The sequence below is a fragment of the Centroberyx affinis genome, unplaced genomic scaffold (genome assembly GCF_046629955.1).
Source record: "Centroberyx affinis isolate AG114_WGS23_722 - 3 ecotype Tasmania unplaced genomic scaffold, CSIRO-AGI_Caff_v1 ptg001394l_1, whole genome shotgun sequence".
In the NCBI taxonomy this organism is placed as follows: domain Eukaryota; kingdom Metazoa; phylum Chordata; class Actinopteri; order Beryciformes; family Berycidae; genus Centroberyx; species Centroberyx affinis.
This window is the reverse complement of record NW_027279876.1, coordinates 220,542-246,698: the sequence shown is the minus strand read 5'-3', so window position 1 is coordinate 246,698 and position 26,157 is coordinate 220,542. Positions and strand designations below refer to the sequence as shown.

Below are 26,157 nucleotides of genomic sequence, written 5' to 3'. Positions count from 1 at the left end.
TTTTGTTGCTATTTCCCCACTTCTCTCAGGAAATACCCCCAACAAAGGAAGAGAGGAGGGTCTGGGATTGACGTCACCAGTCTGGCAACAGCAATGAATGCGTCTGGCAGTCGCTTCGACGATTGGTCGCGCGGTTTCGAGGCGGTACGTGATTGGTGGGATCTCGGTTAGGGCAAGCTACATATCCCTGCTGTAGATTCCATTTTGTTGCAATTCAGACAGAGAGTCGGGAGGAGAAGTGGCATCATACAACCACTTTTTACACCGTACGAAATCCAAGGTTCACGGATTTGTAGGAAATTTAGCTTGCTATAATTTCTACGTTGTTCGCCGAGAGATTTCAAAGGCCAAGCTCATATATTCTGACGAAGGGCTTTCAACAACCAAGCCTGAAGGAGTCGGTAAGAAAACCGTATTGAGCTTCGTCGCCATATTGAGTCAGTGTTCTTTGTTTTGGTGTAGTGCCAAAGTAATATGACCCAGATAGGAAATCCGTTATTTACTTGACGAATATGTTAGGTTATCGATTAAAAGCCATTACGATCAAGCTAATTAAGGTCAGTTCCATGTTTTAGTTACAAAACAACCATGCAGAGCCCTCGGCTAGCTAGCTAGCCTGTTTTTCAACTTGACAAAGCGACGGCTGCTTAGCCTGCGCGAGGCGCACAAACAACAAAGTGGGCTAAGTCGCAGTTGCTTTACGTAACGAATTGTTATGCACATTATCGACGGTAATAACCAACTGTGTTTATGAGAACCCGATAGCGGAAGTCACGAGAGGTTCCATTATTTAACCATTTATTCTGTTGTGTAATATTTTTAATGACGCACTTCTGAATTATGCGGAACATGCCCCTTCCTGCTCAAGAAAATAGCGTTCATGTTAATCGTCGATTTAACAAACACACCGACGAATCTCCATGTTTCTAATGCCAAAGCTGTAGCATTACTAACAATACATATTTTCCTTTTAAACCCGATAGGTTTTCGACTTCTTAGAGCATCGTGCGCCGAGGTGAATTGATGTTCAGCTCGGCTCCACGGGAAAACAACGCTCATTGGCACATGAAAACCTCAGACCTTGCTGGACAAAAAAGTGCAGCGAGAAGTAGGCAGAAAACTACTTCGAGGACCTGGAGCCCGATTGGAGGGGAAAGATTGAAGAGAGATCTCTGCTTAGTCAACTTTCTGACAACAAAGAGGTGAGCTAAGGCTGTTTTTCTCTCGGGTGTGTGGGGGAGGGGTGGCACAGACTAGGTGGTCGGTCTTTCTGCACGTAGCCCTGAAGCCCTTGTCTTGTTTTTGACCTGTGTACACGGTGAGCTAAATATGAAGATTTTTCTGTTTAGCTTTACTTTATTTTAGCAAAAATCACTGCCACAGATGCCCTCACGGGATTGCATTAATTGCAACATTCTAGTGTTTTGTAGATGGTAATTAATAATTCTCATCATGTAGGTGACACGTAGTGTAAACGCAGTATGGGAGGTGGAGAGAGGTACAACATTCCAGTTTCCCACCCTGAGCGCCCCTTGCCCAAGAAGAACCATCAGCTGGGCCGGGCCAAGCAGAGAGGCCGTGATCAGAATGGAGCAGCAGCAGTATCTGCAGGAGTGGCGGGGGGCCTTCACCACCACGGCCACCGCAGGAGCGACAAGGGCGCAGCCTACCCCTGGTCTCCAGAGGCGCGGCAGGCCGCGTCTGCCGAGAAGAAAAATGCTTCTGTCCGTTTTGCCATCAACTACGATCAGAATTGGGAGGGTGCAGTTTCTCACCTCAACACGCTCCTGGCCACCCAGGGGAGCCCAAGTTATGCAGGGCCTAAGTTCAGCGAGCCACCCTCGCCCAGCGTGTTGCCCAAGCCCCCCAGCCACTGGGTGTCCTTCCCTATTGGCTCCTGTGACAACAGGGAGATGATGGCCTTCCAGCTTAAGAGCCTCCTCAAGGTGCAGGCCTGAGATGGACTCCCACACTTGACCTTTCGAAAAAAAAGCCAATGCATGAACTAAGATTCCTTTGAGGGCACCCACCCACCAGGAACTCTTCAGTGCTGTAATACTTTTAGCTATTTTTAGATTGAGCTCTTTGATGGGTAGGAGGCATTTGCAGTGATGTTTTGCTGCAAATGTTTATCCAACGCCCACCCTTTTAACCAATACTTCAAAATATTACAGCCTTGCAGCCTTGCTGGTGGGTGGTGCTCTTAGTGGAGTCAGTTTCTGTAACTAACGACAAACTGGATTTCCTTTGTACTTCTGTGCTCTGTTATTTTGTTTTGTTCCTTCTTATGTTGGCTGTTCAAGCAGATCGAGTGTGCTTTTTTTCCCAACGAGAGGTGTGGTTAGATATTCATAGGAGTTCAATCTCTCTTACAGTCCATTTCTGTGGACAGACATGCTTATTCATTGACATTAGTTTATGATAATCCTTTGGAGTCACCTCTGAAGCCTCAGGTGCTAAAGCATATTCACATTTGTAGCATTTCTTTGACTAGGGCCCGGTTATTTTTTTTTTTTTAGTGTTCGTTTCTTGTTTGGGATTTAAAAGCCACTTGACTGCAATTCTGCAGGGAAACAAGCTATCTTACTGGAGGGGATCAGCTGTAGTGAGTACAGGTCACAAGCATAACCTCAAACTGAAGGGTAATATGAGACCATGGCACACGGACCTTGGACTCTCAACTCCTGTACCTTTTTTATTGCGCTGTGCGCACTGCACTATAGGAGTTGAGCTTGCCTAAGGCCCGCAGCTCTCTATCATAGCATTATTTTGTAAGTCCTTTTGTGTTGTAGTTAAAAGATATATGAACTGTTGTGTGTAACCAAAGCAATGTTTTAGCTGTATGTTTTTCGCCATCCTCTCTTTGCATGGCCGACGCAGTTACCAGTGCCACATCGACTTCGTCGGCCTGAGTGGCGAATAGATGGGAGTCCCTGGGGTCACTTCTAGCTGTTTAAATTTTCCAATCAGTACTGTTAATGCTCTTCAGTCTCTGCCTGTTTAGTGGAATGCTGCAGCTCAAACACTGCGGAAGAGGGCCAGACTTAAATGTGGGACTGTAACAGTTTCACCTGATCTCTAGCTCTTAAGTCATGGTCCTGTTGGCTGCATGCATTTTTAAGCAAGGAGGGCAGAGCTGAAGCAAGTGATGTGGCCCAGGGGACTCGACATGAGGCGCAAGGCCAGTGTGGATGTGTTTACATTTATAAATAGGTCTCAAAGGTTGGCCATCCCACAATCTCCAGACACTCACTGCCTCTTGCACCCCTCTACCCTCTTGCACTGCAATCAGATTTGTTTTTCATAAGTTACAGACCGATATGCTATTTTGATGGTGGGTGCGTAATCGACTATCTCCCTCTGGGTTGTCAATTATTGAGTCAATCCTTTTATTGAGGCTCATTTTTCTTTTCCCTTCGCAGAATTGGAGCTGTAATGGCCAGCTTAAAGACAACAAAACAAAGTATGAGAGCTTGAAAATGTTAAAGAGCCATGTATATAATGAAATGTATAAAATACTTGTAGCATATGTACATTCGCAGGCCAATTTTGAAACCTGCTCGACAAAAGTATTTTTAGTAATAACACTGAATGTATAAGACATGCTAAGGACGTGTCTTGACTTCAAATACTGAATATTTTTGTTAAAAAAAAAGATAAGAAATACCTGCCTATAGCATTTGTCAGTACCCCTGCACTGTGTTATCTTGCCAGTGATCTTGCACATGTTTTTATTGTTTTGTATTATGCACAGTGTAGGGTGAAAGATGCTAAGTGCAAATTAAGAAAAATTAAAAAACTTCAATTGGAACCCAGCAGACTTTTATATGTATGAATTGTTTTAATGATTTTTCTTTTTTTTTTTTTTACTTTGAATGTGCTTACAGGATGTAAGCTTGATGATTTTTATCTTAAGTTTAACAAAACCTGATTGTGCCTATGTTGAATCCCACATCAAAAAGAAGTTCTGAACCCTACTTGCGGGTTATTTTATTTTTTTTATTATTGGGTAGCGAAGCAACTTATTGACCAAATCAAACCACATTCAATTCTCAGCTGTTCTTCCGCCAGCTGACAACTGAATTTGGCCCCATGCTTTTTGTGAAGTACTACCTTCTATCAGCTGTTTATGTAAACTTTTTTTTTCCCCTGAATGATTCATACATGTTAAAGTCTCCTTATGCTAAATTTTAAATATGTAATGAATTGGCTGTTAATTTATCCCTCTTGTTCAATGTCACGAAATATGGAAAAAAATATGCCCTGTGTGTAGAATTGGTTATTAATTAGGTGTTTAAAACTGAAATGTAAAACAATGCACTCTTTAAATTGGCAAAGACAAAAATTCCAAAAAACAAAATAAATCCCCTCCCCTTCCCCCCTAGCTATGTGTCTGTCTCTTATTGGAGTTGCTGAGTGTTTTTCGCAGAATTGGTCCTAATAGCTCTGATCAACATTCAATTGAATCTGAATACCATATAGAAAAATGAATAGCACAAACTTACATTAAGTTCATTGCTTCCATGGCAAAATGAACTCGCCTAACGGGTACAGAGCTGAAAATGTTTTAGAGTTATAATAATTTGCAAACCTCTTGCTGTGATGTTCCCATGCTCAAAAAGTAAACACAGTATCACTTAGGAAAAAACAAAATTCACCCATTTATTGACAAGAACATAAATCATGTGGAATAAAACCACTAAAATGGAGATAAAGGAGCACTAAGGAACACTTATGTACACAAGAGAAATGAATGCAGCACACCTTGCATATATCATGGCTACGTGTAACAACAAAAGAAACAATACTTAAGTAGCAACAAATTACATTCCACACGATCGTCCATTCTCACGCCAATTACGGTAATGACTAGTAAACAATTTGCTTACTTTTAAAAGAAAAGGGCAGCTGAAACGTGCTATCCAAGGCCAGGGGACTTACAGTAACTTGAACCTGGAATCTCGGGGCCTGAAATTAAATTCAGTTTTTCTTACCATTTATCCAATGGACAAACAATAGAACCAAATTAATAAAATCAAAACAAATACAGCTTCATATCATTAAATAGAAAATAGGGTTGTCATTGCAGAATATTGCTAACTCAAAGTACAAAAATATAAACTGGTGAAGCTAAACCGTCTTGGAAACCGTAACATAATCCTGCAGTACGCAAATCCTAAAAACTAAAAACGGACCAGCTATCTTCCATGAACTCACTTTAGAACGAACACCTCTTTAACTATGCTTAAAAAAATAATGGTCTCTGACTGCTGCTGCCCTCGTGTGTGTGGCAGCAGATGCCACCATAATATGATGAGATTAACTAGCAATTAACAAAATGCGAACATGGAGGTTAGCACTCTCTAGTTACCATAGTCAAATGTTGAACACAAACATCCTTGGAGACAGAATGAGAGGGCTTTGGAAGAGCGTACAGTTAGTGGCCTCCAGACTTGCGGCCTGCCCAGGACCTGGAGCGAGAGCGTGACCGAGACATGGATCTAGAGTAGGAGCGTGATGGGGAGCGCCCCAAAGACTGTTTCTGGGAGCTGGAGGATGGGTGGAACTCTTCAACTGGGCTGGGGGACCTGGACTGGCTCTTTCTGCCTTTGGGCCTGGATCTGGAGGGTGAAGGGGAGTGGGACACCGAACGGCTACGGGAGCCTGGGTCGTTGTGCGCCCTGTGGTGCTCGCGGGGAGGGCCTCTGTACCTGGTGGGACAAACATTGAACCACATTACTCAATGACAAGAGTGTGTCTAGTGAGACATATTAGCACAGTACATATTCCTTCAACACCTGCACTACTGTCGCAGGGCAACAAATTGTCCTACCTTTCATTCTCATGACTTCTGCTCCGTCTGTGCCGCCCATAGGATCGAGAGCTACAGAGAGAGAGAAAACAAGGAAGCACAAGTTAGACTATGAATATGTTCATCCTCATTGATAGCCATGAATGTAAACTCTTAGGGCACATTCACCCAAAGCATGTCTGTAGTGGTTTATTCGAAATCTGGAGTATTTACCTTTTTAATTTGGTTCGTTTGAGCAGGTAAGAACAATGCCATTCGAACTCTGTTGTGTTCCAAATAACCGCACAGAGACCGCTAATCCAAAAAAATCCAAACCAAACACAGGAAACAACTCCAAAACACAAGGTTTTATGGGTATAAGGAGACGGATGTTGACATCTGACAGCCAGCAGTTGCTCATGTTTGGAAACAAAATGAACCAAAGGCAAACCACAGTCTCTGTTCTTAACTAACTTAACTGTTATGAACACCACAGAAGGTAAATGACAGGAAAGAACACAGAGTCCATCGTGCTTGGCTAGTCTGAATCTCTAACCTTGTGGGTAGGGATGGGTAATCAAAGGTCAGTGCCATGCCTGCTTAGTTTGGCCTGCAGTCATGGTCCCTGGTCAGTGATTAAAACTCAAAATAGAATATGTAGTTTACTTAGGCTACAACACGCAGATGACCTTTGTACAGCCCTCCACCTAATGGTTTGATCCTTGGCTTGTCATGAAACGCGACTGGCCACACAGCTTCAGCAAACAATGCCTAGCCAATTACAAGATGCGATTTGTTTGTTTGCTTCCTTCGTCAGTCCGAGCCGTGCCAAGCATACTGGTTGACAACGTGCAGCGTATGATGTCTGTAAAACATGGTCAGTCACAGTCATACAAAGAGGAAAAGGTGGAGCCAAGCGGGAGAGGATAAAGAAGAGACAGGCCCTTGAAACGGATGCAGTAAAATGCTACTGCAATTACAGATGTATTTGGAAGAGACCAGGTCAGTCAGGAAAAGATGCATCATGTTAGTGTATTAAGTACCTAGAAAAAAAGTGTTTTAAAAACGTGTGCGCCAACACCCTCATGTCATCATATGAAGAGGCATAAATAAATGCCTGGAAACTATAGTAAGTAAAGAGCTTTTTTTTTTTTTTTTTTTCTTATATAAAAAGGTGGAGATGCTGCCAGCTCCTCTGCCTTTGAGAGAGTAGAGGTCCACCTGCAGGAGCAGCCCAGTATCAACACTCCAAAAGTGTATGCTATTGCTATAAGAATAAAGTCACATGGATATGTACCCTGTATTTTCAGAACACATTTGGATAACTAGCTTTCTAGCTTTTGTAGCCAAGGTCCCTCTTGGCCACACTGTAAATAGTTTATAGTGATGCTAGATACCAACTTGCCAACTTTTGATATTTTGATACTTTGATACTATCTCTAACCGCGACGAGCCTTTACACGCACAGCACTGAAATGACTTGGTGCAGGTGACTATGTTTTTAGCAATCTAGCCAATACTAGCTGAAACAGAGCTTGCATTGATTTAAGCAGACATGGCTAATTTTTCTAGCTTCATTGCCTAGCCGGACAAGTCAGACCCATGGAATGATACGCAAGCTACGCCTCCCATAGGATCTGACATCTACATATTGGCTAATTACAATATGCATCTCGGGATGGTGTGTGTGGGTCGTCTCTCTCTCCTCGCAATGTATTCGTGACTATACAAAAATACAGAGCCGCGCAGAAAATCTTCTGTACTAGCTAAGATCTTTCCCTAGTGTAAACATTTGTTGTGCATGGAAGCTGAACTTTAAAATAAAAGCCACCTGTACACTACACTACTCCTACTTTGCAAACTTGTCTCTAAAATGAAGCTGATTGTCTCATAAAAGGTACCGAAAAAAGTATTGATTTTGCACCAGTATTGAAAAAAAATTCTAACAACCCAAACCCAGCCCTACTCGTGGGATGACCAAAACTCCAATAAATCATAAATGAGACAATGAATTAGCTCCTTGTGAGTCCATGTGACTTTCTGGTTTCTGGTAATTGGGCAATGTGAAGGCAATGAAGTAATCTTTTCCACTATAGTCTGGACCACAGAAAACAAACTGTAGGTGTGAATGCACCCTTAGAGGCAGGCTTGCCAGCAGATTAACTTACTCTCTGGGGCTCTCAGACCTCCGAGGCCGGCGCTCATAAGAGGGGCTGCGGGACCTGCGGCGGTCATAGCTGCGGCTCCGAGATCGCCTGCGACGGCCATCCCGATCGCCATCATCATACCGGGAGAAGCTGCGAGGCGAGTGGCGCTCCTTGGACTTCATCTGGTTAGGTGCTGGATGGACATATTGAAATCGAGACAACATTCTACTCAATAGTTCACAAATCTTTTACAATCTACCATGGGTCTCTGCTGTAGTAAGGTGTATGCTGCTTAGATATGGATGAAAACTGTTCATACTCTTGCGGTCTCCTTGGGCGAACTGGATCTCAATCTGGCGCCCACAAACCCACTTGCGATCCAGGTTGTGAAGAGCATCCTCTGCATCCCGGACGTCCTCAAACGTGCTGTATTGTTAAGGCTTTTCATTTTCAAATTTGGATTTTGGAAAGTTGGGACAGAAAGCTGCACACATGCACAACAGTTACAAAGACAAGGCTACAACACAGGCTGACGGCTCCACTCTGTCAAGGCACATACATGGAGCAACTGGACTGATATGTCCAGTGCGGTTAAAAATCAGAAATTTTCAACTGGTAATTTAAAAGTTAAATTAATGAAAATTAATTTTCTTAAGTCATTATGACTACTGCAATTACAAAATATAAAACTGAATCAAATAGGCCCACTTGATTTGGGACTGTGTGAAGACACAAGACAAATATTGAGATGGTGATCCATCAGATAGGTTTGGTAGGATACAAAAAGTTTGGCTTGTTACCTTTAACATGCTTGACCTTTGACCTTCAGCTTGCTCTTTATTGGCTTGGCAGAAGAACTTGAGGTTTCCTGCTTGTCTTTGCCCAATAAACTGCTTTTCCTCGCTTTGGTAGACAAATGGAAGCCTGGGTTTTCTCTTTCTCCTCTTTGTGTCTTCATGCTTTTGCTTTCTCTTTATTTTCCAAATTCCACTATTGCTTGTCGCCTGGGTGTCTTTGGCTTGAATCTACTCTACAACCGCCTTTCAACTTTCTTTGGTGTGGGGTCTCCAGAACTGTATCTTTACCATTTCTGAGGCAACAACAGAAGAAATATTGGTTAGGAATATGTTTATGTTTGCATACAATATACTAAAATCAAGCAAAAAATCTTCCCATGCAATGGGCTAAACATTTGAGATATAAAAACACAGTGACTCATCATCAAATAAATATCAGGTGTGACTTGACCCACTGCAACCAAAAGGTTAGACCCACTGCAACCAAAAAGTTAGAATTAACAGTTTGCAATCCCTCAGTGAAAACACCATTTCCAACATGTTAAATTAAGAGTATAAAGGATATTGAATGTAAGCAAATCCTCTTGGTCGTCGTGTATAGAAGTCAAGTGGAATGTAGACATCTACAATAGGCCCATAACGACCAAACTCACGTCGTAAATCCTCTGGCCTAAAGTGTCATGAAATAAGGACATTTATTCTGCTGGCTAGCAGATCCATTTAGCTGGAGCCCAGTGTGCAGGCTACACACAAGAGCAGGTGCCAGCGCTGCATATGACCATACTTGTTAAGCAGACAGACTTGCTTTCCCACAAAAGGAAGTATCATCATTTTTAGAGTTTAGCTGAGTAGATACAATTTTAAAAGGTAAAGACCCAGCTAAACAGTATCAACCCCTTGCAGCTGCAGTAGCCATGAAAGCCAGAAAGGGCCTGTGTCATGTAGTAACAGAGCTGGTAATATCACAGGGTTTACTCAAAGACTACTCAAAAATGACCACAGCAAGTACTTTAACTGAGGCTATATTTATTTCATTTAACATTTCAAAACGTGTTGGCAAATCAGCCTTAAGCACATAAAGCAAAATATAAAAGTAAAATAACATAAAAGTGGTTCAGTTCCATGTGTTATGCAATTAGCCTAATCTGTACTTTTTGTGACATCTGTGGGGCATTAATGTGTTTTGTTCTTTGAGTAACCCCTATGTTTTCACGTTTTGGCTCAGCGCCAAATAATGGTATATTGTTGAAGCCTACTCTCTCCCCAGTGGGCAATTTGTTTGCATAAAAAACACATGCAGTTTGGTAGACATTCTTAAACTATAGGTAGGCAAAGGTAGGTTTCATCTACAAATAAGAAGTTTAATAGCTCCTCTCAGAAGGCGGACATGTGATTCCACGCATAATAATGCCTTAATAGCTCACAGTCACTCGAACAGAAATTCATAGTGGGCTCTTGGCAGGCACTGGAGCAAAACATCTGTGAGCCGGGCTACCAGGAAAGGACTGAGTCCATTTTTGGATTGAGGATCGTAAATTAGTTAAAAATAGATCGGCTAAATGCAGCTATTAATACTGCTTAATCCTATATGGAGTTTTAGTTTTCATACGTTGTCTAGTTAAATATTGCCACAGTAATATTACGTTCAGGAAAAACACAGAACCCTTATGAAGACGTTCTTCTCACATTCGGCAATTTGACTTCATGGTTATCCCACTCGACCTGCCCCTTTTCAGAGAGTTGCTGCAACAAGGCAATGCATTCTCTTAGCTTTCCGTTAGGTATTAGCGAGCGTCATACAATAAAATGTACATGACTGTTAATTGTTTGTTATCTGCAGTAACTTATAGCTACTGCTACTCGGATAAAACAATAATTATCAAGCGTCACTGCACGACTATTGGGATAGCTAACCACTCAGATTCCCTAACGGGGCTCACTCGTAACGTTAGCCATCTTGGTAACAACAGCTACATTTGCTAACTAGCGTTAGCTTGGACATGCTGCATACACACCAGCCGGGTAGAAACAACAACATACCTGGATTCGTCTGAGATGTTTCTAACGAAGAGAGAGGTGTTTGGAGGCCTTAGGTACCTCGCCATTTTAACGGACTGTTGCTACAATTTGGTGGCTGTAAATGAGGTTATTAGCGCAATTTAGTTGCTCTTTTTGTCAAAAAGCCTAGGCAGCTGACACGGACTACGTGAATACGTTCGTCCACTCGCAAGGGGCCGCTGCACCAGTATCCCTAACGCGCATGCTCACAGATGTATTGCCACCCACTGAACCTAACAATAACAATAATACATATATCTTCATACACTCACACATACAGCCTTGTCGTTGACAAAGTGGCATCAACATCAGTGTACAACAGAGCGGAGGTCTCCAGGTACTGAACCTGGGAACTTTACTAAAATGCTTGACCTTGCAGAGATGCTGTTCTCTGCTTGCCAGATTCATAGTTACAGTAGATGCTACACAGCCATAATAGGGGTGGAGTGGTGTAGGCCTATACAAAGAGGCATACATGCACACTTGCACAGACAACATAGAATGTGATGAAAATGACACAAACCACACTTGGTAAGCAACAGTTTTATTTAAATAGCCAATGGTTTCTGCACTGCCAAGTTTACATCTTTTTACTCTTCCTGATGAGTGTTGTGGAGCCCATGGTCAGAGTCTGAAATGGGACAAGGGGAACAGGAGACACATGCATTTAATTTGTGGCCAAGAGATAAGTGACATTATGTGTTAATCATTTAACAGTTTAGATTTTTTGTTTTTTAGGTGTGTGCATGTGTGAGAGAGAGTGAGCTCTAGTAAGACATACCTCAATCATCTCTCCTCCCTTGAGCTCTTGGATGTGGCAGAACTTGCCGGTTTTGCAGACCATCTTGCTGCCCTCCATATTGACAATGCACTGGGGGTCAGAGAAGGACACGATAAATATCATGGATCTCCAGAAACAGACCTGGAGCCAAGGGAACTTGAACATATCACTGAAAAATGTAACATTGTCTTGGAGCAAAGAATAAAGTGTGTCAGAAACTTCACTTGCATGCCCATTGTTCAGATGTATCTTTCATAATTTCTTTAGGGATTGATACAGTTCTCTGCTTCATTAACTCAGGAAAAACAAATCTATCATATGCTATAACATTGATATATCATTGAAGTAGACTTGCAGCCATAATTCTGCTATGTTTCTTCCATAGAAGGTAAATTCAGATTATATACCTTGAGCTTCTTGCCATCCATGGTGGTGATTTCAGCCTCTTTGCCGATGGTAAAGGAGTTGGTGACAGACTTTCCAGGGGTCTTGGAGGTGACAACAAAGTCGTTGCCTTTCTGCTGGATCTCAGTAATGGGCTTGATGTCCTTGGCTACCTTGATGATATCATCTGGGAGTGCTGGTCAGCAAGAGAAGATTATCAGAGCGTATTAGATACTCTCTAGCCAAGTCAAAATGGCCAATTTGTTCTCAAGATATTTCATGTTTTTTCATGTCAACCCTAGCTGCGGTTGATCCAGTGATCAGCACCTCTCAACAATTTTTGGTGTACGTTACCTCTCCACCATACCCTAGCTGCATTACCATTACCCCTAATGAGTTGTGCTCACCCATGGCCTTGAGGAACTCCTCGTAGTTCTCCTGGGCGTACACCTGCCATGTTCCATTGAAGTCCATGTCGTCTAGAAGGTCTGGGTTCTCCTTTACCAAGCTGGGCTAGAGCCTGAGACAGCTGTGTGAAGCTCAACACAATGTGGAGGATGCCAACGCTCTACCACGCCTTCTTATACCTGAAGGTAGAGGAGGGCCCAGGACTGTGTCTAATCAGTAACAACCGCCTCTGGAGTAATCCCTACTGTTTGAACAACCTAGAGTTCACTTACTCCATTTGGCCCGACCCCAGCTTCCACCAAAGATGGAGGATGGATTTGGATCGTAGAACTGTGTCCCACGTCATCCATAATTCAGGATCTCTGTTAGAGGCTGAAAACTGGGTTTATGTGCAGATTTCCCATGTACATGCCATGTAGGGAGGTGATACCTTGCATCATTGACAGGACAAGTTGTTCACATGCAACATTTCTGTATTGTTGCTGCTTGTGATAGAAGATAGACTCAGACAGGATGCAGATGCAGCAAACTACATGAGCGGGGAACAAAGTATGTTCTTCACTAACAGTAAAGTGAATCAAGCATAGAGCATAGTTTGTAATTTTGTTGTTTGTAATTCTGCAGGGTTAATAGAGGAAACAAGCCTACATTTATTTAATATATATGGTGTACCATATTTATACTTCAACTGTTTGAGGAATCATTCATTTTAACATTAGATCTTTACTGATCTTCATGCACCGCTGCGACCCTGTCGTTATGTGCTGTTGAGCTTAATCCTAAAGTCATTCTACTCCGCTGACCGGGGCCCTTCAGAGGGGTCAGTGACACTGCGGACTGTTTGCTTTTTTAGTACAAAAGACATAATCTCTGCTTGCATAATAATACACAAAGAAAGCCTTGCTCTCAATTTTTGTGAAATATTCTGACATATATTAAAGGAGAAGTTTAAATTGAATGAGACTGTGAAGATGTATTTATTAGGAGTAGATATTAAAGAGTGCCCATAGATATAACATGTCACTTTGGAGAAATTACTTTATTCGTTAGACACAAGTGAACACAGATTCTTATGACATATCTGATCCTGCAAATGCTCTACAGTCCAGTACTTGAGCTTTTTACAGTGATTCTGCATTACTACAGGGGCTTTTGTGAAGAGTGAAATAAAGAAACAGTGTTCATGCCATACCCCGTGTACTCAAAGTGCATGACTAACATGACATTTCTAATAAAACATAACCCGGAATATAATTGGAAATTCAAATCTGCCCATCTCTGTCACAGACAAGACATGTAATTACCATTTAGCCACGTGCAGTTTTTGCTTAATGAACCTAACCTCCTAACCTCACAGTCATTATCTCTTGCAATTATGACAGAAATTTCAGACAAAGTTGTAAATGGATATGACATCTCCCTGGCATATTCATTGTGTGGTAGTTAAATTATATAGACAGTTTGCAGAATATAGGGGGGATTATATTTCTGATTAACCCTCGGTGGACGTCTTTTCACTTGCTTATATCCCCTCACACATAAACAAACCACCACCATCTTTCAATCTCTCTATCTCTCTATATCTATCTATTTTTATCAAGACTTTTCTATCTCGATTTTGTGAAAACTCAAACTGAAGCACACAATCCCTTCGAAAATTACATTTCTGAATCAGTGGGTGTATTCCTGCTGTCTTAATCCATCTCCACAGCATTTGCTGGAGGCTTATCCCCATGCTTGTACACACCCACGGTCACATTGACCGTCTGAGAGCCGTACTTGTTGCGCACGAAGATGCAGTATTTTCCAGAATCTTCCATGGTGACGTTGCTGACAGTGATGGTGCTGCACTTTTGCTCCTTAGTGATGTTAAACTGACCCTTGCTGGTGATCTCTCTGTCGTTCCTGAGCCAGAAGATCTCTGGTGCTGGATCACCGTCGATGAAGCAAGTCAGGCACAGAGACTGAGGAGATGGGGAAGAGGAGTCAGTGGCAAACACGACGACAGATAACAACAAGAATCACGTCAGTACTACTGTGGTGTCTGTAACGTTTTGCTGACAATGTCGTACCTTGCCCTCCCTGATGGCCACCACATCGGGGAGACCCTTTGTCACTCTAGCCTGATCTGAAACAATAAGGACAAGATTTACTCTCTGTGGACGTCCACTCTAGGATCATTCAATCACTTTAGTGGACAGAAATAGCTTAGGGATTAACGCTTAAGCTATTACTCACTTTTCTCAGCAATCGCCACTTGCCTGAGGGATAAAAACAAGGGGTCAAATCAATATGACAGTACACAGTGTCATGTATCACAATCTGTGCTGAATTGTTTCTAGTGAATTCTTATACAATAAAACCACAACTCTGAAAATAGCCGGTTACCTCTGACCCCTCAGTGTTTTCTGTTTGGGTTAGTGTCAACCACAGCAAGCCATGCTGGACGCACTATCTGTGTGATGCAGCACTTACTTCAACCTCTGGTACTCCAGCAAGGCATCAGCAAAGGCTGTTGAAAATAATAAAAGACAAAATCATAAGACACTAGGTAACTGCTGTCATCACATTTCAATTACATGAATGTACCCTTTTCACATTTTTAACAAAATATATTATTCTTGACGGACGACATTGCAAGAAAAACTCAAATCTAATCATGTTTTGGCACTGTCTTTTGACTGGAAACCAAACTTTGTCAGTCAAAATGCAATTCCCACCCACCTTGTCCAGACAGGTCAAGATAGCGTTTGTGTGTCTCGTTGCCGTCGAACATCTCCAGGGTGTATTTGCCTTTGTCACCCTCGGTGGGGTTAAAGATCTCAATCCAGACTTTCTGCATACTGCTGCCGGGCTTGTTCCTGGCCTCCTGGTCTATTCTCTTCTCCCTGCAGGGAAAGTAGCAGCGAGAGGTCATTTGCTGCTGCTTACATATGAATTTGATACAGAGACTTAGACACAGAGACTCAGAGAAACAGTTACAGTAGCCCTATATGTCCTTTTTCTCTCTGCAACCTCAACTTTTTCAGTCTGAAGAGAGTGAGAAGAGAGTGATTCAGAATTACCAGCTCAGACAGTCTCACAGAGTGGAATAAGAAAGGAGTTGTGTTGTAGGAACATCTTTTTACAAAGTTCCAGGTCAGACTACAGTCATCTAATTAAATACATCCAGGACAAGGTGAAATCGACAGTCTGCATGCCATGTAGCTCACACTAGTCAGATGTTTTTATTCAGTCGTCCACTGTCTTTTCTCATGTCCATCCTTAAAGACCCCAGCAGGTGGTGCTAGTAGCCTGACTTAAGAAACCTGCTACCCTTGTCATGTCAGCAGGATAACACTGCAAAATAGAAACTTTTCCATCCTTTCCACAATTATACAAATTTTGTTATGTCAAAAAAACCAATGTCCAATGTGACAAAATGACAAGGGTTAAGGTCAAGATGTCTTTGAGCAAGGCACTTAACCCCCAGTAGCTCCAGTGGAGCTGCTGAGTTGTTCTGAATGTGTAGCAAAGCGTTACTAAAACAAAAAGAGTATATATGCTGTTAAGAAAAAAAAAAGACATCTTAAATAACTGTTAACTTTTAACTCTTATCAGAAAGTTAGTGTTCCATAAAACGTAATATAGGCCAATTTGGCACAAATTGTCTCTAGGATAGACTTTTATTTTTTGTTGGTCAGTTTGGTCAGAGTAACTATTTAAGCAGCAGATGAAGTTGGGCTCTGCACTATGGCAAACACTAGCAGAGACATCATGCAGGTCACCCTCTCAGGTTACATCTCACCCAGCAGTGTAGCTGAATGTATATGCAAGTATATAGAGAATACCCAGTATTAAGAGTATACTCACCTCTCAGCCTAATTGCCATTGAAATATATAGGATAGACATCAAGGTTTACCCATCTACCCTCAACAGTACTCCTACCTCCTCCACTATTACTATACCACTGTTCAGATCCACACAGCACTATCTTGAGGAACTGATGTTCTCAATAGATTCCCAAGCCTTTTAAATTTTTGGCCCTGTGGGCCAGTTTAGTCAAACTCCCTCAAACCTTTGGCTTATACAAATCAAACACAAAACTTCTGTTTTAGTCCTTCAAGAAACAAGAAAGATTTCAATGTGACAATATTTTTCCATTGAAATTTCTGATCCCTTCTATTTATTTTTTTAATCCAAAATTGAATATGACAATTGAATATGATGTGCTTCCACTGTATTGGTATTTTCCCATGTATTTGTCAGTTAACAGCCATCTTTATACTTGCTACACTTACTACTTTCTTTATAACTATACTAACTAAAATACAGTTTCAAGTGAAACTTTGAACACCACCTTCCGCGGCAGCAGCCCTACACAGGAAGTTGCGTCGGGTCAAAGAGGTGGACTCACTTGAAGTGCCAGCTGGTCTTCAAGTAGCTCAGATAATATTTGAGGGAGCAGTAGAGCTTGAAACCCTCGGGGGTGCACTGAATCCTCACTGGGCCTGCTGACAATGCTGGGGTTCAGACAGCATGAACGAGAGAGAGAGAGAGAGAGAGAGAGGGAGAGAGAGAGAGAGGGAGAGAGAGAGAGAGAGAGAGAGAGAGAGGGAGAGAGAGAGAGAGAGAGAGAGAGAGAGAGGGAGAGAGAGAGAGTGAGAGAGAGAGAGGGAGGTGGAGGGTGGCAGGGGCACTGGATTATTTTAGGGAAGAGCACAATTTTAATGCCACTGTTTGTTTACATTTTTGTCTCCTTGGCAATTTAGAACATTGCACTGCTAAGCTTATCTGGGGAGCTCATCGCATTAATATTCTGAAACAATGCACCAAAACAATTAATTAACATGGCTTTAAGTTGTACTATCCCCATCCCAACACAATGCACCTGATGTGAAAAACAAGTCATTGGCACATTTCGCAATGGATGTTCTCTAAATCAGGGCTTCCAACTGTGATTAACTTACCACACTGTTTACTCAGCTGTTGGAGGAGCTTGTCATACTCTGTAAATAAAAAGGACAATTAAGCTTCCAGACAGAGTTTTTATATTGTTGTCGGAACTCTATGAATAATAAACGCAGGATTAGCGGTAAGGTGTTATGCTATCTGAATCTTGAGGACACATAATGAGATCAGAAAAAAACAAAACATAAAGAGCTTCTTCGCCATTACGGATGGACGATTTATGGCAACTGAAATGTACGCAGGAACAAATGGAGTTACTGCATGTGCGTATCTGTTCGTTGGCGACGGGGTCGGGTCTCACCTTTATCCACTAATTCCAAGGTGCTGACATCCTCTCCTCTGCCATCAGCCACCGTGACTTTATATGAGCCTGCCTCTTTCTTTGTCACCTGAGGGAAGGCGACGCATCGTATTAAAATGAAATACATTCATAACTTTTCATATGAAATATTGATAATTCTGGAGAACACCCATATACTTGAATTTATTTTTATTTCCAGGATAACCCAACAATATATACAATATATACTCTAAGATGAACTGAGACTCTACTATACCCTCTACTATACCCCTATACTCAATCCTATAAATTAATGAATGTCTGTCTGTTTATTTGACTCTCTCTCTTTCTCTTTCTCTCTCTCTCTCTCTCTCACCGCCCTAGCTACCATTTCTAAATGCTGATTTATATTCGCCTGAGCTCTTAACCTCTGTTCCCCTCCTCCGCCACAACATAAAAAAGCCTAAAAATAGAGCAAGAGAGAGTAATCCTGGCTACCTGTGGGATGGTGAGTGTGCTGACTCCTGATGGCCGGTCGTACACAGCTTGGGTCAGCTCCACGCCGTCCTTAAACCACTTCAGAGTCGTGTCCTTGTTGACATTTGTCACCTGTATAAAGAGGGATATACTGTAACTACAAACAATACAGTCCAGACTGCAAAAATGCAGAAAAATTTTCTCAGTGTGTACATACACTGTTTGGACACACACATTTTTCTTTCCTTCCTTTCCTATTTCACAATTTAAAATAATAATTACGACATAAAAAGTATGAAATAACACAAATGGAATTATGCAGTGACCAAAAAAGTGTTAAACAAATCAAAACGATCTTATATTTTAAGTTCGTTAAAGCTGCCCTTTGCCTTGATGGAAAGGCAAAGGTTTTGGAAAGAAATGCATAAATAGGTATCAACTTCATTATTTATATTTGTCTAAGAAACAAATTTCATTTAAGCATAAGCCTTTAGACCAAAATGGCTTTAAGAGAATGAAAAACATAGTCCATTCAATCAGGTGTGTCCAAACTTTTGACTGGTAGTGTAGTGCATACCGATAACAAGAATCAGCATCACTCTAATCGCTAAGTATAATAACAGGGATTTGGTGGGTGCATTAGGAAATATATGAGAATATATTAGGTTTGATGTGTTATTGTCAATACACTCAGTTTCAATTGAAGCGATTTACCATCCATTAGCAATTTCATTCAAAAATAGTAAGTAATATCACATCATCATATCTGTGAGGTACCTTGCACTTCATAATGAATTCACAATCCTCGGTCACGATCCATGACAGGAACTCCAGGAAATAGGGTCCTTGGGACACAGAACAAATGATTAACCGCCTGCACTGGGCCACAGAAACAATGGTCATTACTCCTAAATGATCAATGAAACACACTAATATGTCAGTGGTCCATAGTGAGAATGAATGCATACAAAGAGGGTGGTTGCAATTTAAGGCAAGGGGCAGGGTGTCAAACCAGAGAAAAGGAGAAGTGACAGTGACAAGTGCTGGAAATGAGAGTGCTGGAAAATTCAAAACAATATGGGAGTAATGTAACCTCGGGTCCTATTTGGATATATACTGCTATATACTGTCCACTTATTATTATTCCTTTGCAGTGTTTTTTATTCTTCCGTTTTATTGCTTGCTTATCATTTTATGAGTTGATCATTTTAGAATTGCTGTTGTCATTGGCATAGAGGGTCATTCCTGTGCTTTTAATGTAATGTAATGGTTTTAATCCATTTGCTGTTTTTAATCCATTTACTGTTTTAATCTATTCATCATCTATTTTATGTAAAAAACATTGAGTTGCATTTGTATGAATGGTGCTATATAAATAAAATGATTATTATTATTGTATCAAAGTATGCTGATTGTAACAGATAAAATTCATTATGTGGACTTTGATAAATGGTTGTTAGAAGTAGGCTAATTGCAATAGATAAAACATCATGTGGACTTTGAATAGGGTACATGACGTGAGATACTGATGTGTTTGCACAAACAGCCACTGGGTCATTGACCTCAGCATGCAAAAATAATGTATGGCTTCTGCTAAACACATCTTAGAGCTCAGGTGACCGAAGCCTGAATCTCAGCAGCAGAGAAAGCTGCCTTTCTTTCTTTACTCGACTCCCTAGATCCAACAGTTAGAGGCTGGACGAGAGAAAGCAGACCTGTCATTACACACAACAGCAGGCTGGGAAACATCATCAAAAAAGCTGTTGCTTTTAGGTGTAATCTTCACCTCAGAATGAACTGTGCAAAATGGAGTCATGTCTAAAGTGTGGGTGAGCAAAACAGTGTTGCTCACCCACTTCATAATACACTGATGCAACACAGGTGTTGTTTCAGCAACACCAGCTACTACAGACAGAAAGGGTTTGTACTACAGAAAGGTTAAAATGGTTGTTTGCTCCTAGTGCGATGAGGCTTTGAAATGAACACATGGAGCTGTAGCAGGCCCTTCCTTTTGTAGTTTCCCAGTAACATAGGCTCTGATTGGTATTTACTATGTTTCTGTACGATTCTGATGTTTTATATTCTATGAGAATATTGTCCTAATTGTGATTTCTTCTGTGCATTGTATCATTTGCAGCTGGGAAAGGAATTCCCCACTATGGGATCTATAAAGTCCTACCACTACTACTTCTGCTACTACTACTACCACTACTACAACAACTTCCTATTGTTTTAACAGTGTTTCCACATCAGAGCAAATGAAACAGGGCATGAAGATGCAGGATAGATGCACCCCAAACTCGTGAAGCCTCACCTGACTTCCTCTGATGGTCGCGTCGGTTTGCTTCAGCCAAGGCCAACGCCTCACGGAACTCTGCCAGAGACACACACAGCATCAGACTGAGTGCAAAATAGACACCCAGCCACTGTACAGCCATGGAAACACACTAGTAATACTGTGATAACTGATCACAACCTGCTGGTTGGTGCTCATCTCTTAGATTATCTCCGCTTAATTTTACGCTACTGAGCTAAATACTGGGATGCTCTCAGGAGACTGAGTTGAGCACAGGTTGGTGGTGAGCTGAACAACAACAGAACCCAACAACATTCTGCATTTATACAGGAAGACAGTCTATTCTTTAATTCATTGGGGCACAACTGTGATCCTCCCATAGCTGTCGAAACAATGAAATATTCCACTTCGTTTGAGAAGAGGAGAGATCAGATCTTTGTCACAAAGAATTAAAAATCTCTTGTTCCAGTGTAAATCTATCCAGTGTGATGGTGTCGATAATTTCAGCATTGTTGTGAGCGAATGACTCACTTTGATCCACAAAGACCAGTGTGAACTGGTTCTTGGCACGGCCGTCCCTCAGCTGAGCCGTGTATGAGCCTTCATCTTCGTGAGACAGCTGATCAAACAGGATCTCCACCAGACCTTTGGCCTTGTCAAAGTTGATCTTACGGTGCTGCAGAAGAGTAAACAAGCCTTACCTTGCATATATGTCAACTCATATACAGACAGACGTACTCTTATTGTAGGGAGACAAGACACTTGCAATCTACTGTATAGGAAAACTGGTACTCCTTCAAAGACAATCTAGTACGTATCAGTGCACAGAAAACAGCTGAAATGGCATATGTACACAAATGCATAATGTACATGCTGATATTCTCTCTCTCTTTCAAACATATGCATGAACACACACATACACACGTGCACAGACAAACACACACACAAACACACAAAGAACTAACATGTGAGCTCATTTTTATGACTTCCATGTTCAGCAAGATTACTGTGTGCCTTGCATGTTGATAGGCCTCGGCGGTGAATGTGATTTGTGATGTATGGTAAGCCTGAGGGCCCTAATCAGCTAAATGCCTTTTGAATTCGCAAACCTCAGCTGTGATCATTTGGAAATAAAGCCTAATCAGTCCTGTTCAGATGGAACTCTGATACAGAGAAATAATGGAAGAGATGAAAATGAAATAGAAGTGATGAATGGAAGCTGCCGAATATAAAGCAGTCGCTCGCACGCAAGCAAACACACAGACACACACACAGACAAACAAAATCAGAGCTGTGAAACCACAATGAAATATAATGTGTCATATTCATTTCTCTCCCTATGGTCACATTTGTACACGGTGCAATGACCTTGACAGCCGTGCCGGTTATTTTTAGCTCGGTGTCATAACATATATCAGTGCTACGGATGTTTGCTCACATTCAGTTTATTTTCCTCAATGATCATGCTATTTCTTTCTTTTAGGTGATCTGAGTTTGAATTGCACTCTAAAAAAGTCAAGTGAAATTATTGTGTCATTATTTCCCATATTCCCTCTTGCTGTAGCCATTCCATTATTTTGTCAATAATAAGGTGAGAATGTTTGTGAAATTGTTTTGTTGTGAGTTTTCACAGCTTCCACAGAGCTGTTTCCCAAAATGAAATGAATCAGGAAGTTGTTACTGAGTTTTTATGCGAACCAACCATTAAATGCAAGTATACATATTTCAGCCCTAATTCTTACAAATGCATGCCCCTTACATCTGTAGCATGCATTTGTATGCCCTACGCACAGGAGGGCATAAAGCATAACAAGCAGTCTGAAGATTAGTGGGACAGAGGATCTCAATTAGTGATGCTTTCGCAGGCTTGCAGAGATACAGTATTGATATGTCTTACAGTGGGTTGCTGGGACGCATCATAATTTTCAATTTTAAAGAGCTGCTTGCAAACCTAAACCTCACCTAGACCTTTCAGATCAAGGTTATTTAAAGAAACATTTCTGCTCTCCTTTGCTTAGACACCTGCATTGTGTTTTTGTTTATCTGCCCTTGTATAGCCTCATTTGCAATTGCACAGTATATACTATGGTGGGGTTTGGTTATTTTCCAGATTTATGCTATTACCCACCATCCAATAACTAAGAATTAAAAGCTTATATGGTTGGCATATATAGTTCTTTGGGATATTAAAAGGTTCTTGAAAGGTTCTTTGTGGAACCATGAATTGTTCTTCTATGGCATCACTCCGAAGAACCATTTTTGACTCCAGTTTGCACCTTTAATTTTCTGTGTGTACCCTTCAACCTCATTAGCGACCTTATGCCTAACCTTAAATCATGACCACAAAAAAGTGATAAGTGAATTTTGAAAATAAGTGTTTGACAATAAGCCTTGTACAGAATGTAAAAACCATAACATAATATGTTGCCTGTTGGTGGAGGCTTTAATCCAAAGTGCCTTACAGTACGAGTGCAAACAATTTTTTTTGCATGAGTGGGAATCAAATCCCGTAACCCTGACAGGGTTAGTGACACGCTCGACTCACAGGATAACCTGTGCAGCCGCTCTCACCGGAGTGCTGGAGATTTCCCGGTCATTGAGGATGAGACGGAGCTCAGCGGCGTTGCTCAGACTCTCTGTCTGCAGCCACAGACGCACGTTCCCTTTCTCATTCACCTCCACCTCCCAGCCCGACTTCAGCGCTATCACTGCAACAGGGAAACATGATGAAGCAAAGAGTATGGACACACTGAGCACAGGCTATGTTGAATCCGAATAGACTATCACATAATCATCATAGAATACTGAATGTTTATCTATATGTGGAGTAATACGCATAGATTAATGCTCATATGCATATTCTTCTGTCCAGTATGAGTCTTGCTTTGTCCCTTCACACTGTATTGAAGTCCTGTTGATCTTGTGTCAGTATGTACTACTACTAATAATAATAATAATGATACATTTTATTTAGGTATACAGCGCTTTTCTAAGTACTCAAAGACGATTTACATAGTAAATGAGATATACAAAAAACACATGGATGACAATATCACTGAATAAAACCACTGTGTACTCTGTTCTTGCACCAATGTCACCAAGACCGATTCCTATGCATATATTGTACTTGCCGATTTAATCAATTCTGATACCAACTGATGTAATTTAGTGAGTTATCCCTTGATTCAAGTGTGATTCCTCTCTTGATGATACATTATCCTTGTGGTACGTACGTGGGTTTCTGACTTGCCAGCTGAGTTCTGTCAGTCTTTCAAGGTCTGAAGACAGAAAAATGGAGACAGCGGGGTTAATTTCAAAGGATTAGTGTCAACAGTTTGATCAGGTGTGACATTTTATAACACCTCACACATGATGTTGATCCATCAGTGTCTAGAACTGTGGCTGGCGTAGCCCTACTTTTAAAGCCTGTAACCTGGAAAGTTGATTGAGGACACATTCTGAATTATAGCAGCGACCCGGGGAACTAGTCGAGAGGGGCCTAATTATTTGCTTGAGAGAAAAGCTTGTAACCCTTAAAATTAGAGTTCATCTTTAAGAGGTTCTTGATTTCTACTGCAATCAGCCTCTTCAATAAGGATAGATGAACTGGAGTTGAATTGTATACTATGTTCAGAATTTATTTTTGTCTGTCCTATGCACTGATTTGATGTATTATGTTAATGTGTGTGTGTTTTTTTATTGGGGGTGCTTGGGGTGAAGTCATGGTTAGGACCAGAGAATTTTCTAACCGGGACAATGGACAAACAACTTCTATTCTATTCTCTTTTCACACATTCCGACAACCAAAAGCTTCAGTTTACCTTCAGCGGTGAAGTTGTAGCTGGAAGACAGGTCGGGCTTGTCACTCATCTCCACTGTGTAGAGACCCAGATCCTTCTCAGAGGGGTTGGTGAAGGTGAGGGCTGATCTAGGGATGGACAGATGGGAGGAAGACAGACAGATGCATCCATGGAGTACTTTCAGTTCCCTGGTTCATCCTCCCAGTGTGCAGCACGGACCGCTGAAGGGGATCTTTTGTGCTGAAATCAGACTGTACAATGCCTCCTGCCCCAACGACCCCTGCCTCAGCCAACTAAACCTAAACTTACATTCATTCTTATTTTACATGCTATCAGTGAGTGGAACAGTGGGAATCAGTGGGAATGCCAATGGGAAATATCTTCCTTTGCAAAGCTAATGCAAAGTGTTGTTTCAAACCACATGCAATGGAAATATAGACTCAAGACCTAAATCCTAAGCTTTAAAAATATGGAATATGTCTAAATAATCACAATATATTTTGTCCATATTGGACAGTTCTAGTTGGAAATCTACCATAGTTGCTGGAGCTGTGCAGGGTGGAAGAGCATGAGAGGGGCTAGCTGGGTCAGTGCTGTACGAGCCAGAGAGAGATGGCACCTGAGCGTGAAAAGGGCAGAGGCATTGAAGGATGGACAGGCAGAGACGGCCCAACCCTTACTGAGACAGGCGTTTAATGTGAGGGAGAGTCTCCACCGAGTCTGACACCCGGGTGACCTTTTAGAATTCAAAACATTTCTCTCACAGCTTGACTGTTTCCCTCCAAGAATCCCCCTCTTGTTCATGCACATTCTCACAGATTCTGTTGAATTCACATACACACAGGAGCAAAGAGACACAGACAGTCCTACCTATTGTTCTTGCTCTCTGTCCTGGCTCTCCCGGCGTCGATGGCCTCTCGGTAGTTTTTGCTCCAGAGGAACTCGCTCCGGTCGGTCATCTCCGCAGCCTCGTAGGCCAGAAATATGAAGCCGTCATCGTCTACGCCAATCTCAATGTTTCTGGTTCCTGAGGCGGATAGAATGGGTCAGTGTGGTTCATGGTGTTGAGCTAGATCAAAGTGAGCTGAGCCGAGCTGCAACGTGCTGCTGTAACTAAACATCCTTGGCTGGAGTTTCCACCGGCAAATTCATAGCATTTAAAAAGGGGATCAGAAAATCCCATAATATAAAAAAAAAAATGCTGCCAGTATAAAGTCAGATCCAAAAGAGGCTCTCAGTTCATCATAAATGATGCAAATTGCATATATCTGTATATTCATTTCTTTATTCATACTGCATAAGTTTTTTTCATATCATGCATGCATGCATTTTTCATATTTTCCAGTAATTTCTTTGATACTTTGATATTTTTTTTTTTATCTTTTTCTTCTGTTGCTGCCTCATTTGCACACACTGCAAAAATGCTGTAAATTCATTCATTCATTCATATATTTTTAATTCATATATTTTTACTTACTACAGCATGCTGTAGTGTTGAATTTGTTGGTTGCATTATGTTTAATACTCTAAACTGATCTAATCTGTATGACTGCTGGAAAATGTGCTGATGAGAACTGAAGAGATTTAAACAAGTGTCGTTTGAGTGTTTGGGTAGATGTGAAAAGAGCTTTTCAAGGCACTTTTCATCACTGATCTGTACAGCTGGAGCCATGATGACTGACCTGGTTGGGTCTGAGCTGTGACTGGCTCAGAGGGCAGGGAAGCCCCGCCCACTCCAGCCGCATTGACAGCAGACACACGGAAACGGTAGGTTTGACCAGCCTGGAGACCTGACACCTGGATGTCATGAGAAAAACAAATTTACCATTGATTGTATTTCACAATTTAAACCCACAGGTAACACAAAGGGATGGAATACAGGGGCACTTCAATTTTCCACAAAATTAATAAATACGGTGAGCGCTGCACACTCTTGGGTAGGTTTTTCGTGTATTCATTTACTGGCACTATGGTCCAAAGTGCCCAG

The 26,157-nt window shown here is 41.5% G+C and overlaps 4 protein-coding genes across 7 annotated transcripts in view; 1 reads left to right on the top strand and 3 right to left on the bottom strand.

Annotated features, from left to right (window-relative positions):
* The first annotated feature begins 223 nt into the window (after positions 1-223).
* Positions 224-4,384, top strand: pnrc2 (proline-rich nuclear receptor coactivator 2). Its single transcript, XM_071526211.1, has 3 exons — positions 224-401; positions 984-1,202; positions 1,459-4,384. Exon 3 carries the CDS (start codon positions 1,482-1,484, stop codon positions 1,956-1,958), a length of 477 nt encoding a protein of 158 aa, XP_071382312.1. The 5' UTR covers positions 224-401; positions 984-1,202; positions 1,459-1,481; the 3' UTR covers positions 1,959-4,384.
* A 277-nt stretch (positions 4,385-4,661) lies between these two features.
* On the bottom strand, positions 4,662-10,947 carry srsf10a (serine and arginine rich splicing factor 10a). Of its 4 annotated transcripts, XM_071526207.1 has the most exons (7): positions 10,776-10,947; positions 9,301-9,405; positions 8,258-8,361; positions 7,960-8,131; positions 5,834-5,884; positions 5,679-5,711; positions 4,662-5,603 (listed from the first exon to the last, which is right to left on the bottom strand). In XM_071526207.1, the coding sequence occupies exons 1-7, from the start codon at positions 10,838-10,840 to the stop codon at positions 5,438-5,440; spliced, it is 696 nt and encodes a 231-aa protein (XP_071382308.1). In that variant the 5' UTR covers positions 10,841-10,947; the 3' UTR covers positions 4,662-5,437. The 4 variants fall into 4 exon arrangements, with proteins under 4 accessions (XP_071382308.1, XP_071382305.1, XP_071382306.1 ...); XM_071526204.1 differs by having other exon boundaries at positions 4,662-5,711; XM_071526205.1 differs by having other exon boundaries at positions 4,662-5,681.
* Positions 10,948-11,373: 426 nt separating this feature from the next.
* On the bottom strand, positions 11,374-12,432 carry fabp10a (fatty acid binding protein 10a, liver basic). Its single transcript, XM_071526210.1, has 4 exons — positions 12,366-12,432; positions 11,982-12,154; positions 11,575-11,664; positions 11,374-11,424 (listed from the first exon to the last, which is right to left on the bottom strand). Exons 1-4 carry the CDS (start codon positions 12,430-12,432, stop codon positions 11,374-11,376), a joined length of 381 nt encoding a protein of 126 aa, XP_071382311.1.
* Positions 12,433-13,394: 962 nt separating this feature from the next.
* The window catches only part of myom3 (myomesin 3), a 50,894-nt gene continuing 38,131 nt past the window's right edge, over positions 13,395-26,157 (bottom strand). The window contains exons 20-36 of the mRNA XM_071526199.1: positions 25,853-25,967; positions 25,041-25,197; positions 24,192-24,298; positions 23,604-23,648; positions 22,942-23,078; positions 20,902-21,046; positions 20,389-20,448; positions 18,852-18,919; positions 18,096-18,206; positions 17,619-17,706; positions 17,317-17,355; positions 16,764-16,869; positions 15,091-15,254; positions 14,842-14,878; positions 14,605-14,627; positions 14,439-14,494; positions 13,395-14,330 (exon numbers count right to left, since the gene is read on the bottom strand). Coding sequence (XP_071382300.1) covers positions 14,061-14,330; positions 14,439-14,494; positions 14,605-14,627; positions 14,842-14,878; positions 15,091-15,254; positions 16,764-16,869; positions 17,317-17,355; positions 17,619-17,706; positions 18,096-18,206; positions 18,852-18,919; positions 20,389-20,448; positions 20,902-21,046; positions 22,942-23,078; positions 23,604-23,648; positions 24,192-24,298; positions 25,041-25,197; positions 25,853-25,967 — 1,728 coding nt within the window. The 3' untranslated portion in view covers positions 13,395-14,060. The remainder of the gene's footprint in view (positions 14,331-14,438; positions 14,495-14,604; positions 14,628-14,841; positions 14,879-15,090; positions 15,255-16,763; positions 16,870-17,316; positions 17,356-17,618; positions 17,707-18,095; positions 18,207-18,851; positions 18,920-20,388; positions 20,449-20,901; positions 21,047-22,941; positions 23,079-23,603; positions 23,649-24,191; positions 24,299-25,040; positions 25,198-25,852; positions 25,968-26,157) is intronic.

What these genes read in the sequence shown, in the direction of transcription:
- pnrc2 (XM_071526211.1), top strand. Translation starts at nt 1,482, where the DNA reads ATGGGAGGTGGAGAGAGGTACAACATTCCAGTTTCCCACCCTGAGCGC.
- srsf10a (XM_071526204.1), bottom strand. Translation starts at nt 10,840, where the DNA reads ATGGCGAGGTACCTAAGGCCTCCAAACACCTCTCTCTTCGTTAGAAAC. An exon ending in CGCCCAAGGAGACCGCAAGA is followed by an intron (nt 8,132 to 8,257) that starts GTATGAACAGTT and finishes ATGTCCATCCAG; the next exon opens with CACCTAACCAGATGAAGTCC. An exon ending in AGGTCTGAGAGCCCCAGAGA is followed by an intron (nt 5,885 to 7,959) that starts GTAAGTTAATCT and finishes CTCTCTCTGTAG; the next exon opens with CTCTCGATCCTATGGGCGGC.
- fabp10a (XM_071526210.1), bottom strand. Translation starts at nt 12,432, where the DNA reads ATGGACTTCAATGGAACATGGCAGGTGTACGCCCAGGAGAACTACGAG. An exon ending in TGGATGGCAAGAAGCTCAAG is followed by an intron (nt 11,665 to 11,981) that starts GTATATAATCTG and finishes TCTGACCCCCAG; the next exon opens with TGCATTGTCAATATGGAGGG. An exon ending in AGGGAGGAGAGATGATTGAG is followed by an intron (nt 11,425 to 11,574) that starts GTATGTCTTACT and finishes GTCCCATTTCAG; the next exon opens with ACTCTGACCATGGGCTCCAC.